This window comes from Drosophila grimshawi, unplaced genomic scaffold (genome assembly GCF_018153295.1).
Source record: "Drosophila grimshawi isolate 15287-2541.00 unplaced genomic scaffold, ASM1815329v1 contig_311, whole genome shotgun sequence".
In the NCBI taxonomy this organism is placed as follows: Eukaryota; Metazoa; Arthropoda; class Insecta; order Diptera; family Drosophilidae; genus Drosophila; species Drosophila grimshawi.
The window spans coordinates 17,735,750-17,754,805 of NW_025063098.1; the positions used below are offsets into that span (position 1 = coordinate 17,735,750).

Here is a 19,056-nt window from a genome sequence, read left to right on the forward strand (position 1 = left end):
CGTCAGTGTCTAGTTTTGAGTGTATAAGTGTATTAGGGTGTGTGTGTGTGTGAGTGTGTGTGTAAGAGTTTGTGTCTTATTAATTGATATGTCCGAGTTCATATTGCATAAGAGTCTATGACAATATTTAGTCTCAAATACATATACATATTAAAAAGTATACATGTTGGGGTCTTTTACGAACCAATTTAGTGGTAAACTCAATATGGCATTTGTTTGTAGTATTTGCTGCACGCAAATGGAGAAATCGCGTTACATTCTACATACGTATTATTCAATCGAAATGTTTGCGAATTGTCCTAAGTGGTTCTTGTCATTAACTAATTAAAGCCAGTTTCAATTCAATAAACAATCTTATGCATCATTATCATTATCATTACTTTTATAATAATAATATTTGATCTGCGTCGTTCATTTAGATTACAGCACCACATTTTGTAATTTTACACGCTGTTCTTGCAAACAAACAGAAACTGCTTACATAACTTTAAATGTAGTATGTGTGTATTTATTATATATATATATATATGTATATATGTACATATATACGTTTAAATTACGTTTACATCGAAATTCGCTAAATTGTGTAATTCATGTATAATTTGCAGTTTACGTTTTATTTAATATATATATTTATATATATATATATATATAGTTTGCTTTGCTGCTTGGCGCTTGGCGAAAACTTTAAATAGATGTTCCATATTTTTCTTTACTTTATAGCCCATATATTACAATACACAATTATTTGATTGGCTAGTGGCATAATTAATTATAACATAATGATATATGCTGTGTTTCCTATTTCTTTTTTTTTTTTTCTTTTTTTTTTGGTTTTGTATTAGCAAGTCTTGAGTTTGAAGCTATAATTTCTTAGGCATAATTTTTGCTGAATTCTTTTTTTTTAGAGTTTTTTTTGACGTTTGTGTTTTTTTTGTTTCTTTTTTTCTGCTAGATTCAATGCCATTAAAACTTAATGCATATGCAGCTAAAATATTGTATTTATATTGAATGGTTTGCAATGTATGTGTGAGTGTTTTTCGAATGTTCTTATGTCCTTGCTAACGTATGTATGTCCGTGCGGGCTTTGCTTATTATCCTTCCGTCATTTGTACACTTTGAGATGTTGTGTTTAATTAACGCCATGAGGTTGCTAAATAAATATAATATATCTATATATGTATATATATTTATATATATATATTCTTTTTTCGTATGCATGCGTGTAAATATAAATGGAGTATATATATTTTTTGTTGTTTGTTTTTTCATTTTTCCGGGATCTGTGGATCACGTGGTTTATTGCTAATTTGACGCGCTTTTTTGTCTTTGGGCTTTTCGCTGGCGGGAGTTGCTTACACATACCACTCCTTGACGTCTTTGGAGTCACGCTTCTTGGCCTTCGGCTGCACCAGACCCGCCATCTGTGGCCGTCCATCGCTGCCGTAACCAAGTGAACCACTGCCACTGGACATCATGCCGCCGCCGCCACCGCCACCGCCGTTGTGTCCGTTCTGTCCGTGATGCTGTTGCTGCTGAAGCTGGCCATGGAGTTGTCCTTGGTTGACGCCACCAGCTGCTTGATGATGCTGTCGCTGCTGATGATAGGAGCCATTGGTGCTGGTATTGCCCAGCAGAGCCGCATTCGGATTATGCGAACCATAAGCAGCAGCCTTTTCACTTTCCGTCTTGTAGCCACGATCGCCGTTCGATTTGAGCCACAGGACGAGCAGGATAACGAGTATAACCGCAATCAGAATGCCAGCCACAATGCCAATGATCATCGCTGTGCGCTCCTCCTCAATGGAATTGATGCGTCCACCCTTGCTCTTCGGACGATAGTTGTTCACATTGTTGCTGTTGTACGTGTTGCCGCCATACGGTCCATATGGCGGTGGATCTGGCTGTGGTGGCAACGGTGCTGGCATCGGCGGCAATGGATTCTCATCGGGCAACTGTATACGCTCATGATCATGACTGCCACCACCAACACCACCAGCACCACCTATCGCACCGAAGTCATCGTGTGTGGTCTCGCGGTCTGTGACTGTGGTGCGTATCTCCGGCATCATTGTGGTGCTGGTCGTTGTTGTTGTTGTTGTCGTGGTTGTGGATATTACTGGCCTGCTGCTGCTGCTGCTGGCGGTGCGTTGGGTGGTGGTGCTCACACTGCTGCTGCTGCTGGTGCTGCTCGGTTGGCTGCTGGACGTGCTGCTGCTGCCGGCACTTGGCATTGTGGTCATATAATTGGTGGTGCTGCTGCCACCCACGCCGATGCTGCTACTGCTGCTGCTGCTGCTATGTTGTTGCTGTTCTGTGGTCACATCGCTGCGTCCTGTCGTCGAGGCGGTTACCAGCTCGTTATTGGACTCTGCAAGTGGTTAGCAGCAGTTTTTAGTGTTTCAATTTGGCGGCAATTTAGTGTTGTGGTAGTGTTGTGCTGTGTGCCGTGCTGTGCAGTGACAGTGCAACAATGCGACAGTGTTTTCCCTCCCAGAAAGAATATACAGTCGAACTTCCCTATATCGAACCGTCCTCATTAAACTTATTTCACTCAAAGAGACTTTTAGCTAATGCCAAATTGAGTGTAATGCAATAAATAAATATATAGAAACAAATAAAAAACGCTTCAAGATAGCCATCAAATAATCTCGAATTAATTATTTAATAATTCATTTTAATGTACTTTCAGAGTAATTTTATAAAATTTAAATAAAATATAAATCTAATAAATTATAATATGTAATATTTTTCTATTAAACTTAAACGGAAACTTTTGTACCAAATCGAAACATATGAGAATATTAATCAAAATCAATATTTAAAAAGAAAACATTTAAATTCAAAACAAATACATAACATAAACATTGTGGATTATAGATAGATGTAATATTAAAGGATATTCAAACACAGCTTGTATTATTAAAATTGACTTATGGAATACGCATATCAAACATTTACTTAAGCCACAAAGAATTCGACTTAATTGGTCTGCAGTTAAGCCAAGTTCGATTTAGAAAAGTTCGACTGCTGGTCCAAAAGTAAGTTTCACAATTAGTTTTATTGAACATAAGGTTAAAGAGCGTAATTTGATATTCGATATTTGATAGAGATATGCTCATGCTGCTGCTGCTGTTGATATGTACAATTGGAAGATAACTGAACGTACATTGAGAACTGTACATTATTCATGTAGGTAAGCTAATATGTGTGTAAGTAGTATGTAAGATAACTATGCAAAAATACTTTCTTTCTTTCACTAACTCATTCCTACGCATACGCATTGAGACTTATGGACAGAGGTATCGCTACTGCTATATACAATACATATACACATATTTGGGGTATATAAGACTACCGAATGCACCCGCCTCTCTCCTCTCTCCTATCTCATCCTTCATCTTCTTCTCCTCATTCTTCTCATCTTCTTCATATACAAAAAACGCTTTTGTTTCGGGTTTTTCTTTTATGCACACACGCTTTTGATCGGTGTGGCTGTAGTTGTTCTTGTTGTTGTTGTTATTGTTGTAGCATTATTTGGAGATGTTGTTGTTCTTGTTCTTGTTCTTGTTGCTGTTGTTGTAGTTATTGTTGTTGTTGTTCTTGTTGTTGTTGTTGGTGGTATTGCTCAGATACATATAATACACATATACATAAATATATGCTAAAGTTATTTAAGTAGTTTTAGACACTGTCTAAGTATTTAGTAGGAGCTTAGCCCATTTGCATTGCATTTGTTATTTGCAACGAGACGTTAGCTTTGCATTTGTAATTGGTTTTTTATGCTTTTTTTAGTTTAATTTACAGAGTATCCAAGGCGCAATCACAGTCAGAAATATGAAGACGTGTTCACATTCTGAAAGAGACACATAAGGCGTACTCATTGTCAGTTCAAAATTAGAAGCATCATCAACAACTGAGTGGATGAAGTGGAAACAGCTGAACTGAATCTGAATCTGAATCTGAGGCTGAGGCTGAAGGATGACACGAGAGTGAGAGACTGAGTTTTGAATTCTGAGTATTTGATTTTGAGATTGCGATTGCGATGGAATTGTTTTGGGAATTAAAAGTTGGTTGAAGTTGGTTTCTTTTGGGGCTGATCAATGGTTGTTGTATATGTATATGTATATGTATATGCATATGTATATGTATATGTATATGTATATGTATATGTATATGTATATGTATATGTATATGTATATGTATATGTATATGTATATGTATATGTATATGTATATGTATATGTATATGTATATGTATATGTATATGTATATGTATATGTATATGTATATGTATATGTATATGTATATGTATATGTATATGTATATGTATATGTATATGTATATGTATATGTATATGTATATGTATATGTATATATGTATATGTATATGTATATGTATATGTATATGTATATGTATATGTATATGTATATGTATATGTATATGTATATGTATATGTATATGTATATGTATATGTATATGTATATGTATATGTATATGTATATGTATATGTATATGTATATGTATATGTATATGTATATGTATATGTATATGTATATGTATATGTATATGTATATGTATATGTATATGTATATGTATATGTATATGTATATGTATATGTATATGTATATGTATATGTATATGTATATGTATATGTATATGTATATGTATATGTATATGTATATGTATATGTATATGTATATGTATATGTATATGTATATGTATATGTATATGTATATGTATATGTATATGTATATGTATATGTATATGTTATATATGTATATGTATATGTATATGTATATGTATATGTATATGTATATGTATATGTATATGTATATGTATATGTATATGTATATGTATATGTATATGTATATGTATATGTATATGTATATGTATATGTATATGTATATGTATATGTATATGTATATGTATATGTATATGTATATGTATATGTATATGTATATGTATATGTATATGTATATGTATATGTATATGTATATGTATATGTATATGTATATGTATATGTATATGTATATGTATATGTATATGTATATGTTTATATATGTTTAAGCGTTCAAAGCGTTGCATACTTCAAGGCGCGCAAAAACCCAGAGGACGAGATCACTAACAAGGAACATCGTAAAACTGTGAAAGCATTTGGAACTAGAAACACACGTAATTTTTGACATACGCCAACTATGTATATACTAGGCATATATATATATATATATATATGAATATATATAGATATTAAAAAGGAGTCGAGAGCTTAACCGTGGCAACGTTCTAGTTCTACTTACATACAGCAGTATATATCTATTATAATTACTTGAACAATACAGTTTTGTTTGCTAGCTAAGATAATGTCTGATATGATTTGTGTGGCTGTGTGATCCAAATGTCAATGACAAAATGACACCACACTGGCAACAGAAAACAAGGGAAATAAAGAAGATAACACACAACTAAATGCCGAATGTGCGACTCACCTGCACCCTTTGCCGTCGATGTTGAGGTGAACTGCTCCGTTGTCTCACCATAATCCCCGGAGCCATGGACACAATCCTCATCGTCGCAGGCACGCTCAGTGCCATTGTTGTTGCCGTTGTTGTTGTTGTTGTTCGTGTTATTGTTGTTGCGATCGAGGCCAAGACTGTTGCCCTGCTGCGTGGTTGTCGTCTGTTTGGTGGGTGGCACATAGACGGGCGTAATTAGATCATCCCCGCTGCCCGACTCGAAGGGCGGCGTGCATTCGTCCTCATCGTCGCCGCGACACCCGGATCCCGCACCGGAGAAGATCAGATCGTCTATCGCACCCGGATAACCACTCGCCGGCGTCTGTCGAGTAGAGTTCAAAGTCTAATTTTACTTCAGTTGATCTGGCGCCGACCTGGCCAAGCGGTTATTTTGTATGTCAGTCAGTGTTAACTGAGTTGAGTATGTGCATTATAAGTATATATATGTATGTGAAGCCATGTTTTACGTGTTTGTGTTCTTACGACGTAATGATTGTATTAAATTGTACCTAGAGCATAGAACTGGAATATCGGTGTAATTTGAGATGTGTTTTTTGAGTATTTTACAAGAAAATCTTCACTCACAAAATGCGCGTTGAGTTTCAAAAGAAGTTTTAAATAATATACTAAAATTATTATTTTTTTTTTGACCGTTTATAAAAGTGAAATTGTCCTACTTCTACTTAACCGGAAGAGACAAACGGAGCCAGATACTACGTGATTATTGTTGCTATTGTCAGTAAGTGCTTAAAAGCTACTTCAAATGTTATATTTATATCATACACAAAATCATTTAAATCCAGTCAGAATGATTTAATCGAAAGTGCTCGACTAGGAGATACCCTCAACCCAACTGTTAAACATTAAATCTTTAACTTTTGTGTTTCTTATCCGATCTTAATGAAATTGTTTGAGTTGATCAATAAGAATAGTATTTTAAGAATAATATAATATTAAATGTCAATTGTAAAACTGTACCTTTAAAATTGGGACTTCTGTTGCTACCGAAAACTAATCAATAATTGCAAATCGGACAAAGTTATCGATAAAATTAACTTGGCGTATTTTACGAGAATATAATTTCTATATTTGAAGATATTTATATAGATAACTGACCGATGAACATGACTAGACGATTCCTTCTGAAAATTGTTTTTAATTTGTAAAATTTGATTTCATCTTTTAAGACAGAAAATGTTCCCTTCTTACCCCTTATGGGTGTGTGTGTGTGTGTGTGTCTGTGTGAATGAATGTGCTGGCAGATGTGTGAGTGTGTACTAGTATATTTGTGCAAGATATAGGTGTAGATATGTGTAGAGTCATGCAGCGTTAGTGCGCTCAAACTGGCTTCATAACGAGTACAGTTACAGTGCAAACAAAATGATAATTCTATCTGCATATGGTAGTATATAATATGTTTGCTATACATATGTATGTATATAGTAATTGTATGTGTGCATGTATATATGTGTGTGTGTGTGTATGTGTGTTATATGTAATATATATAAATGTATATTCACAAATTGATTATTGCATATGCTGTGCTGTGTCAGAGAAAATAGTCAAATAGCAGTTAGCTGAGGTTAATGGCAAATTTTTGTTATTGCTGTGGGTTATTTAGCTGGTGCTGGTTACAAGAAGCGTTACGTTAAGAAAAACGCTGATGGAAACGAGGAAAATAAATATTGGAAATGTACATAAATCAAATATGGCATTTACACTAGCTTATACATTTAGTGGCTAATACTTTAGTATTTAGTTATTAAAATTTATGTGTGCAACCAAATTTCCCCGAACTTAATGATGATGGGCATTGGGCAGACATTTGTTGTTGAAGGACTTCAGAAACTGTACATTAGGCAATTCAGGGGAAAAGAGGTTCGCACAACGTAATGAAACTGATTATTATACGATATTTGGATTTAGTTTTTGTTGAATAAAGAAAGAATTTTGAATAAAGTTGGTTTTTTTTTTTTTTTTTTTTTGTTACGATGAAGAGAAATACTTGAAAAGTTGAAAGTTGAGAGGAATTCAAATAAAATTTCAAATAAATTCCCTAACCTGCTGCATTCTCTGCAGATCATTTCTATCTAATACTCCAGTTACCAATTGAACATCTCCCCGTATGGTGATATGAGGATCGCGCTCGACGGCCAAATCCAAAATGCGCAGCTTATTCACAGACAAACCGGCAATGACACCAGCAAAAGAACGCTCGATCCTTGTGCGACCGTTGCGACTAAATTTGCCGCCCACTTGTATATTGGACATGGTGTTGAACACGGTTGAATGGTGGCCTGGCAAACAGAAACAATAACAGTAACAGCGAATATCATTATTATGGGATTAGAATATATAATCTTGATCTTACCCTGGGGTGTGAGTGCCTGCACATTATAGTCGTCCAGCTGGAGCGTTGCATTGCCACCCTTGCGCGAGAACCGCACCACATGATACGCATTATCGTTGACCTTGGTGCCGATCTCGCCCAGCGGCAAATCGACACTGCCAATGTTATAGACCATAAAGATATTGCCCTCGACCAGCTCCAGTTCCATGTAATCCTGTGTGGTGGCACTTTCAATGCGCAACAGCACCGCATCCGGCTTGGTGGTAATGAAACCCAATGCAACATTATCCTCCTCGGTATCCGCTTGCGTGTTCTCCGGAAAATTGTACTGCACCATGCCCTTGTTATTACCAAACTCATAAGCAATCGATTCTGCAAGATGACGACAGATGACAATGATTAGTATGGCTTTGTGTGGCACTGCTTGTGGCATTGATTGTGTGTTTGATCAGCACCCACCGTCGTAGCAGGTCGGACCCGTGTATGATGTCATATCGCATTCGCAGGCATAGGCATTCCATTGCTGGACGCAGACACCTCGATTGGCGCACGCATTCTGGCTGCACTTGGTGGGTCCTTCGCAACCGCTGACCACCAACGAGCTGGGCACAACCGCATCGGTTGTGACCGATGGCGATGTATCGCCTAAATCCAACGATGCCAAACAACCCTCAAAGCCGGATCGTGACGAAATCGAACCGGGCAACTTAGAATACATGTCCTTAAATACACCTCCAATATAGAGTATGCCCGCCAGCTCCAAATGCATATTATTCCCGGTTAAGGTGATAATCTCAAACGAATCGTCCACGGTTAGGGTGTGCGTCTTGGGTCCTGGCCGACGAATGCTGACCTGATGCCAGCGATTGTCATTCATGTGGATGCGTGACTTATCCCTCATCGTTACAGGTCCGTCGCCCAGATCGAATGTGTAATGGATGTGTCCATTGACCAGCTCCACGGCAACAAAATCATTGCGTCGCCCACCATTGAATACTAGCAGACCATTCGGCTCCACGGTCTTGAAACGAAAGTCGATCGATATGCTGGTATAGGCTTTGAGCATGGCCAATCCCACATAGGAGTGCTTGGAGCGGAATGTTGCCGCATGATACGGCTGTCCAGATGGTGAGTTGACAAATCGCGCTGTCAGCTTAAAGGTGGCACTGGGCAGGGCCGACAGTTCCGGACCCAGAGATTTCACAATATCCAAGTAGCTAATGGGGAAGAGGCAATAACTTTAAGTACTTGCAACAAACGACTACGAAAGCGACTGTTTGAAAACCCAACTAATAAAAATGTTGATAAGTTTTGCAGGGGCAGATCTTTGGCTTACCGCTGGCCATTGAATATGAAACCCTGCATTTGTCCCACAAAGTTTGGCATGGTCGAGGTCATCTGGATCTCCTCCTCGGCATGAAAGAGGCCGCCCAGGTGTATGGATCGTATTTCCATGGTGCTGTGGCGTCCCAGTATTGTCTCAGCTGTGCAAAGAATACAGCAGAGTTTGATAAAACTCGGGGGGTTCGGGTTAATCGGGGTTTGTGCCAGCCTGGGCTTGCTCTAATATGTTAGTTTAGTTTAGTTTAGTTTAGACTAGGCATAGTACCGTTAACATTTTGGTATATAGGCATACATATATATGTATAGACGTATATTACGTACGTATTCAAAATATATGGATATTATTGATTATATGGAGTATAGTTGTTGTTTTTGTTGTTGTTGGTGACAAACGAATGTTTTAGTTACTAGAAGCACATACGCATATTATATGTATTCAAATATTAAGTAGTATATAGTAGTAGTAGAGTATATAGTAGTAGTAGTAGTAGTAGAGTATATGCATTTTAGTAGACATAGAGCTAAAGTTTGATTCAAAATCATTTCAAGCAGTTGTTGTAAGTTGGTGTCACTTCTGACAGTGAGCTAGAATTGTCAATGCAGCTTGGGTACATACTAAAGAAAAGTGCAATTACGATAGTTATTCATAAATACATATGTGTTATGCATATGCATGTGTTGTTCTTTTTAATTTTCAACTGATTAAGTTAAGAATAAAAATGAAGAAGAAAATTGATAAATTGATAAATTGTTGGCTGCAGCTTTGCTCAAATCAGAAAGAAAAGTAAGAAATAAGTGTGTAGTTAAATTAGTTCAAGATAAATAAGTTTGTAAGTAGTATTTTTCTTTTTTTCTTTTTTTTTTTGTTAGGGTGCGCTTGTCTCATATACATATACATATATATCTACACACATACATACAGTGTAGTAGTTGTAGTAGTATATGCCACTTTTTATTAATGTGTTTTGGTGAGTTATCATAATCATTACGAGTACTTTTACTTGAGGCGGTGACATTTGAAATTCGTTAGGTGCATTGCTTTAAACTAGAACGAATGTAAAACGAGTTTTATTTTTGGTTTCTTTTTGCCTAGACTCTAAACGCCAAGAACTGATAATTAAACATATAGAAATAAGATCAAATCGAAATCAATGACAACTTTTGCTGCTGCTTTTGAACAACATTGAAACTAAACATCGATTTGTAATTTATACTCGAAATCTTGTATACTTATTGTAAAAGTGTTGTGTATGTTGTGTGTGTGTGTATGTGTGTGTGTGTGTGTGTGTGTGTAACCTCGCATGTCGTTTCTTGTCTTTGTGTGTATAGTGTGTGTTGTGGGACTACGTGTAGCTAATAACGGTGCAATTGCCACAAATGAGGCAATGGTCAATGGGCACCACAATGCGCATACGACGCGTGGGCCGACGTGGTGAAAAATGATTGATATCTGGACATGCAAATGACTGCAGAAAGCGATGATGGCGATTGGAAAATAGACCGACAGAGAGAGAAAGAGAGAGAGAGAGAGAATGGTTGAGGGGAAAGGAAAGAGCGAGAGAGAGATTTAATGAGCTTGGAAATTGACTAAACTAGGTGAAAAGCGAAAAGTGGAACACAGTTTGTTGCAGCTGCTTCGCAACCATATAATTAGCCGCATTTATACTTGAATTGTGACAAGCTAAACTAAAGTACTTCAGACACAGAGAGAGAGAGAGAGAAAGAGAGAGAGAGAGAGAGAAAGAGAAAGAGAGGGGGAGAGAGACGGAGAGCGTGGCGTTGGCATGTACAGCAAGTCATGCGATTTTCGACTATTATTTATTCAGAGTTATTAATTTTTTGTGTTTGTTTTCTTTTTTTTTTTCTTTATTTGCAGGTGCGCACATGCAAACGTTGACACGTGTGTGCGGGTGTGTGTGTGTGCGCGTGAGAGTGTGTGTGTGTGTCGTAGTCTTAGTGTGCAATTTAATAGTTGTGTGCGTGCGTGGTGCAGCAAATGTCCGAAACAGTGAGTGTGTGTGGGTTTTGGCCCAAGGCTGGACAAAAGGGCTCGAAGGAGCCGCCTATTTGCCGCTGCCTTCTTGTGTTGACCAAGTTGCAACTCTGTACACAGGACACAGTGCGAAACTAAATTGTACGTTTGGACACGTTTTGGTTGCGGTTGCTATTGTTATTTGTTGTTAACGAGTACATAGTATACTTAACACAAAGCTAATTAAATATTAAATGGTGCAAAATTACAGCCCTGGGTGCTTCAAAGCATTGTTTTGCCCCCTCGTCTCAATAAGTCACAGGTCGCGTGCGTTGCGACAGCATTTTCAATTTCATTTTCATTTCATATATATATATATATATATGTATATTTTTGTCGTCACGCTCCGCATCCTTGACGCGACTTTTATCGAGCGATTTGGCAAAAAAATGCTTCACCGAGTTCTTGCGTGTCGATTTTTTTTTTGCTCTCGCCTAAAAGAATTGAAAATATTTTCGTTGTTTTTTCTTCTCTTTCGCTATTCGATTTTTTTTTTGCTTTGTTTTTTATTGTGTTTTTTTTTGTTTTAATTTTGTTTTGCGTTCTTCTTCTTGCTGTTTGCATTTTGAAATAGAAAAGGTCATTAAGATCACGTTTGTGATTAGAAAATTGCATTTGCATTCGACATTACTTGCTGTTGTTGTTATTGTTGCTGCTGTTGTTGCTGTTGCTGTTGTTGCATTTGTTGCTTTTATTGCTTGTATTGCTCTAAATGCTTTCATTTTGAATTAGACACTCCTGAAACGAACTGTTCACATACCACACATATCGTTTAAATTATTTAAACGGAATCTATTTAAGCACACACTTTCATTGTTTAGCTTATATTTAGTAGGTATGCCTGTAAGTACAAATCTTTAATATATACATCGAAATCATATTAAATTATATCAGAAAATACAATAAATACACAAATGTCTTTGATGTTGAGTCGGACAATTGAAAAGCATTTTTAATAATATTAGTAGAAAACGGAATTGTTTTTAAACCATTTTTAATGAGATCAGGGTATAACAAGAATGAACATTCGCAAACCTCAATCCATCTGCTGATCTCTCAGTTTCATTATGAAATTAAAAAAAACCGACCCAACCAGCTGATATATTTGTCCGATGTTAAATATTTTCTTTTGCTCAAACCGAATACCGTCAAAATGTTTTGTAAAAATGCCGAAATGTTTAACGGATTTTTTAGATACTTTACGTACCAGAATCGGAATTGAATTATATTTTTTCGTTAAACAAAGAACTCAAAATATTGCTTAGACAATATTTAAAATCAGGGGGCACTTAAAAACTCCAAGTTCAACATCAAGACAATTGTGTGAAAAAAATTTTGAAAGTAAATCAAAAGGAAAATAAATGATCATTAATCATGTACAACTATAAGTACTCAATATGATATTTTCAATGACATAACAATTTACAAGACAATCAAATTTCAAATATATGTATATATATATATTTATATATAACATTCAATGCGATTTTAGCAGCTGTAACTGTACACCTGTACTTGTTCATTTACAACGAATGCTATTCTTGTTATTATTATTCTTTTTTTTTTGTTTAGTATTGTTTATTTTATAAGTTAAGACATAGATTGGCATCTTATTAGTCACTTTTGGTAGTTAACGATCGCTGGTTGCTGATAAGATAATTTAATTTCAATCGAAATGGGAATTGGCAATCATAGTTTAAAAATCAAACAAAATACTTATATGGCTGTATAGAGGTATCGCAAATGAAAACACAACATCAAGATGTTTGAAAAAGTCTCAAAAAACTAACGAGAATCAAATAAATGATTATAGTATGAAGGAGAGAGATTGGCAAGTTTGAGTTTTGGGTTTATTCAAATGGGCAAGTCGTAACGAATCTTTTAACAAATTTTCACCAAACCAATAACAAAAACAAAAAAATGAATACAACAAAGTAAATGGAGGTGAAAAAGTTGAAGGTTGAAGTTACATAATTTGGTGAAAGAGGCGTACAATGTATCTGGTGTAACGGTGATTGTGAATATATGAGTATACGTATACGTATGTGTGATGATCGGACATCGTCTCTATATATATATGTATTTTCGTATATGTCCGTTAAGAAGAAAATGTGTTTTTGTGGCTGTGTGGGTTTGTCATGAGAAACATGAGCAACAAAGAAATGTTTTGGGGAAAACAAACGCACATGATATTTATATATCTTTAAGTTTTCCATAATTTGTTTATCATTTTTCTTAGTTTTTGACTTGGCGTACAACATTTTGTTATATGTATATGTGTGGCTGTATTGTTGTGTGCGTGTGTGTGTGTGTGTATATAAAACGTAGTAAACTTAAAAGCTCTCAAAGTAAAACGAAAAAGTTTTGAAAACAACTTATAAACCGCTGCTGACTGCACTTATTATTATGTATGTCAATTTTGACTTGCATTTTTCCAAATCCTAGCACCTTAACACCTTTACGCAAAGTGGGGCGTGGGGTTTGGGGTGTGGTAGAGGGTATATATATATATATATATATATACGCTATATATATATATATCTGTATTGGCTAAAAACTATCAATATAATGCACTGATCGATTATTTTGACATTGGGATTTGAATCGATTGAACTGGCTCTGCTTGGATGCGCTTTTGTGGGGGGTGGGGCACTTCGAATTCGAAATTCGGATTCGAAATACGAAACTAACAAACAGAGATGCGAGTAATAAATATGCATTTTAGCAGGTTAACTCGAGAGTCGAGCATCGAGAATCGGGAGTTTCCATTTGGAATAAAAAAACGACACGGCACGACACGTAGTAGGGCAATAGATGTGCTGTTGATACATACATAACATACCCCTGACGGGGGGAGCCCCGTCAACTTGTAGTCGCAGATTGGACGCTCTACGCGAAAAGCGTATCGTATGCCAATTATTGTCATTCAGCACCGACTGCCCAGCGAGCAAGTTCTGCAAGCGAATCGAAGATAACACAATATATATTTTATATTATTATTGGCCAGATTTTTTTGCCATCTTGATTGTTTGCTTACCTTCTCGCGATCGCTGAGCCGCACACTGGCGCGTATTCGACCAGCCACTAGGGCGATTTCGAGTCGATCTGGGGAATTGGATTCGGCACTGGTCAGCAGGAGCAGTCCAGCCGGTCGTGACGTCTTGAAGCGTATCACCAGCTCCTCTGTTTGCGTCTTGGTGCCCTGTCCATTCGCCAGCCAAATGGTCATGTGCTGGCTACCATTGAAGGCCAGCGTGGCCAGCTCACGGCCGCAGGTGGGTCCGCCGTACAATGTGGCCGAACAGTCGCAGATGGGTCGATTCCAGCCCTCGAGGCATGTGCCGCCATTCAAACAGGGATTGCCGGTGCACACATTGCCCTGCACGTGACACGATGGCTTCACAGAAGCTACAAGGCATGGCTCATTATTTAAATGACAAATATGTTTAACGTACACTCACAAAAATATATGTATATGTATAAAAATAAAGGTTAACTGTTTTAAAGAGTATTAAATATATTATTTAGTTTTGTTTTCTTTTTGTGATTACTCAAACCAAAATTTGTGAGGTTTTTCCTAATTGTACACTCACAAAAATATATGACTAAGAATTTAAAGTGATTTTAAAATAAAGTTTAAACGGTTCAAGTAGCAATCAACACATATTTTTTGTACTTGTCCAAAATTCATCTATAATATCGTTTAGGCTTAGGTTCTCCGATTGTTCTAAGTGTACACATTGTGTGCACTAATGTCATGCCATTAGCTTACTCACCGGAGTCCTGGACGCGTGCAAAGGCAGCTATATCGATCGCTTTACCACTGAGGACCAGGTCACGCAAACAGCCAACAAATCCTTGACGTAACGTCGCCGTCCAGATGGCTGCCGGCCAGGCGATGCTGTTGTAAGCCGGGCCCACGCCACCCACATACATGTGGCCATCCAGCTCGAGTATGGTGCCATCGCCGGGTGTACGGAAATCGTTCCAAACCCCATCCACACTCACCTTGGCATCGCGTCCGTTCCGGCGCAGAATGAGATCGTGCCAGTCGCCATCATCCACGCGGCGTCGCGAAGCCCGAATCTTTGACGCACCTGAGCCCAGATCCAGATGTATATAGATGTGGCCATTCAACAGCTCAATGGCAATCAACACGGCCTGTGTGCAAAGTGAAAGTGGACTTAGCAACTCTGTGTGGCTTATAAGGATTTCGAGTACTCGGCATAACTTACGTTCTTGGCGCGTGGCTGTTTGGAGCCAGTTGCTAAGATGATTATGCCATTCGGTTCCTTGGTGCGAAACTTGAAGCTTATCGAGCTCTGCTTGCCCGTCTCCCATGGCGGCAAAACCTTAAAGATAAAATGGGGCTCAGGTTTTAGGCTGAAACCAAACTTTTTGGTTGCTTAGCAACTCACCAAATGCGATTCGCGTGTGGTGAATGTGACCGGATCCTGAGGATCGCCACTGGGACATTGATATTCCAAATTGCCCGCCACCTGTATCAGCTTGGATCCACTCTTGGCCAGATCAATGAGATTCAGATTCAATGTATCCGCCGAGAACTCCACTTTGCGCAAACAGCCCACAAAATTGTTGTGCACCCGAGCGCCGAGCAAAGCTCGAGGATTAACAGCACCGCCGACATAGACGCGTGACGAGGAGAGCATCGTGAACTTGCCAGCAATGTGGGAATGATCCGTGTAAACATCATCCACCACAGTGACGAGCTGTGACACAGAGATGGACATAATATATCTGCCATACACAATTCTAGCTTCACTCATTGAAAAATCGGCCTACATTTTAGTAACTATTAGTTAGAAAGTATACATAAGACACAAAACAGCTAAACTCGAATAAAAAGTACATTTCATTACTTTTTGCAACATTTTACAAAGGATTTGTTCTAAAACTAAGTGTTTGCACTAATACTTATTATAAATGTTCTTCCTATTCACAGAAATTACTTGTAAAAATTAAAAAAAAATTATAATATTTTTGCGATTGTCGATTTACGGCAAAACTTTCTGAATTATAGAAATTGTTTTCAATGTTTTAAAAATATTTAAAAAAAAAATAAAGGAATAACTATTCTTTGTAGGTCGATTTTCATTTTAGAGTGTCTTACTAAAATGTAGGGCGATTTTGTTGCTGAGTGTTGACAAAACAGATAAAAAACGCACCCGACAGAAGCTGGTTATGGACGAGATTTCCTGAATACGCCGATGCACGGTGACCTTGTGCCACTGATGATCGTCAAAGCGCACCTTGGATGGCTTAATATGCATCTCCTGCTTGCCATTGGCCAGGCCCATGGTTAGTGAGACGCCTCCGTCGCGCAGCGCCAAGTTGAGATAGTCGGTGCCGTGTCCGGTGTAGAAGAGCAGACCGTTTGGCTGGCGTGTGCGAAAATAGAACGAAATGGCATCCTGGGCACTGACAATCGGTTCGGCGCCCGTCTGGCCCAAATCGTACGAGAGGAACTGTGTACCGCGGAACGTTGCTTCGGATGGCGCCTTCTCCTTCTCACAATACTGGCCATCGTACTCAAGATTGCGACACTCGCATATTGGACCCGAATCGGTGGATATGCATATACCACCATGCTGACAGGGATCGTTGCGTTCACACGCATCCGTCGTGTTCCCACGAACACCCTACGTAAATTATTTGGAAGCGAATTTAGACAGATGCCCCATATAAAAAGTCATACATAATCGTTGATGCGGTTATGCTGGATATAATAGTTCATTTAGTTTAAAAAGGCTTTCTGTAAGACAACAATTTTAAATATGTGTAACATTCCAAAGAATGCCCAACTCTTTGTTGTGCTGTATTGGTGAAGAAATATTTGTGAGCAACTTTGATGATTTGACAAACAGACCTGAATATTTAATTAACAATAATAATAATTACTTATTTAACAAGAGTGTTATTAGACACGCAGCCGGGTAAATTGAGTTTTGAAGGTTTTTAAGGAAAACTCAACGAATCTTTTATTAATTCCCTTATAATTTCAAGGTTTCTCAATTGAATATTTTAGGCACATTTTATCTTTTTATAATTGAGTGTATATATTAGCATTTACTTAAATAAAGTTCGAGGCACTTCTTTAATCAAAATCTGCACATTCAGACGTGCTTCAATTTTTGAAATCGAACAAGCTTTTGACGTGTTTGCAACATGCAAAAGCAAAATTTTTGTTAAAAACGGGGAATGGAAAAGATGTACGTAAATTAGAGCAAGCCTGTATATTTTATAGGTTATGCGCAAGGAAGTCTTACTCTGCTTATTTAAATTAGTTTGTTGAATTATACATAAATTAAGTAGAGTTCATTAAAATTAAGCAAGTAATTAATAAAAACCCGCTTTTCTACCAAATATCGAAAATATTTTCTCTATTTTTAAGATAGATAGTCCTAGAGTATTACATTTTTTTTTTAAATACATTCTAAATTAAACATTTCACCAGCACTTCAGAAGCAATATTCAAAAGATTGTTTGTATATGTATATTGAGGAGAAATTTTCGAGTAGTTGAACAACTTACCCTCAATCCTCTTTCGCGTGGCGGCATCTCGGCATGGTCACAAGGCGCATCGCCGCACTTGATGTCGCGCGGCTGTTTCATCTCCTGCCGCCTGGTAATCCCACCGGGCTGATCCGCGTAGACCAGATTGCGGATGGCGCCACGGAAGCGTGGCTCAAAGATGACGCTGGGCAAAGCGAGCAGTGCAAGTTTGCTGCTATACCAGTTGGGCATGCCGCCCACATACACATCCGAGTTGCTGGCAAACTTGCCAAACTGGAACTCTTTGCCCTTGGTTGATCGCTGCTGTGAAACCCCATCCACAATCAGTGAGGTCTGCTCATCATTGCGGAGCACCTGCACCTTATGCCAATGCCCATCGTGCAGTTCTCGTCCCACTGTGATGATCTGGGCACCGCCACCCAAATTGTAGCGCAACCGGAGTGCGCCCTCAACCAGTTTCAGTTCAAAGAAATCATAGGTGCCCCCATCATCGGTATAGAGCACCAGGCCATTGGGTTGTTCCGTCTTGAACTCCAGCTCCAGCGTTCCATTCAAACCCGTATACCATTTGCGAAATGTGTAAAAGGAGCTCTGCGATCCGTCCAACTGAAATCCAGCACTGATCGTTATAAAACTGGCCGCCAAACTGACAAGGAGCGCCGTCACAATTAGCACTCGATACGAGCGACGATACTCCACCACTATGGCAGGACCAAGACGAGAACGAGAATTTGGACGTGAACGTGGATGCGGATGCCGTTCGGTTACGGATTCTCTTCGGCGGCATCGCGCCTTATTGAATAGCAAATCGGAGGAGCAGTTGGTGCTAGTTGGTGCTGCATCTGCCTCGGGCAGTAGCCGCGTCCCATTGTCCTGCGAGCGTAACAGCAGCTCGGCGGTGTGATCCCTATCCATTTTGTGAACGTTCTCAATGCTGTGGGCCGTCATTGCCCCAAGTTCATAGTCCTTGGCGTTTATTGTATGTATATGTATGTATATAAATATATGTATATATATGTATATACATATATATATATATCTATATCTTTTTATCCTTGTAGCTCTGATATGTTGCACTTGGCGCGCTCATTCAGTACACACACACAGACACACACACATTGACAAACAGTCACACACTGATAAACGCACACAGAGTTGCGCGCGTAAAACGTAAATGTCCACTTCGTATTCGCCTTCGTGTTTCGTATTCGTATTTCGGTTTCGTATTTCGGCTTCGTATTCCAGTCCTTGACGGGCAGCTTTCTGTTACTGTATTTCGTG

The 19,056-nt window shown here is 38.2% G+C and overlaps 1 protein-coding gene across 6 annotated transcripts; it reads right to left on the reverse strand.

Moving 5' to 3' along the window:
- Positions 1 to 1,224: 1,224 nt before the first annotated feature.
- On the reverse strand, positions 1,225 to 18,790 carry LOC6567531 (neurexin-1). Of its 6 annotated transcripts, none has more exons than XM_001993881.3 (13): positions 17,794 to 18,790; positions 16,428 to 16,901; positions 15,660 to 15,971; positions 15,477 to 15,593; positions 15,018 to 15,402; positions 14,279 to 14,649; positions 14,084 to 14,195; positions 9,202 to 9,349; positions 8,325 to 9,082; positions 7,887 to 8,237; positions 7,577 to 7,812; positions 5,489 to 5,837; positions 1,225 to 2,371 (listed from the first exon to the last, which is right to left on the reverse strand). In XM_001993881.3, exons 1-13 carry the CDS (start codon positions 18,721 to 18,723, stop codon positions 1,356 to 1,358), a joined length of 5,559 nt encoding a protein of 1,852 aa, XP_001993917.1. In that variant the 5' UTR covers positions 18,724 to 18,790; the 3' UTR covers positions 1,225 to 1,355. The 6 variants fall into 6 exon arrangements, with proteins under 6 accessions (XP_001993917.1, XP_032595634.1, XP_032595633.1 ...); XM_032739743.2 differs by having other exon boundaries at positions 7,622 to 7,812; positions 14,075 to 14,195; XM_032739742.2 differs by having other exon boundaries at positions 14,075 to 14,195.
- Between the last annotated feature and the right edge of the window lie 266 nt (positions 18,791 to 19,056).

Excerpts from the sequence above, each read along its gene's own strand:
- LOC6567531 (XM_032739741.2), bottom strand. The coding sequence starts at position 18,723 with ATGACGGCCCACAGCATTGAGAACGTTCACAAAATGGATAGGGATCAC. Across the intron at positions 16,902-17,793 it reads CACGCGAAAGAGGATTGAGG|GGTGTTCGTGGGAACACGAC; the intron begins GTAAGTTGTTCA and ends TAATTTACGTAG. Across the intron at positions 9,350-14,074 it reads CCCCGTCAGGGGTATGTTAT|CTGAGACAATACTGGGACGC; the intron begins GTATGTATCAAC and ends TTCTTTGCACAG.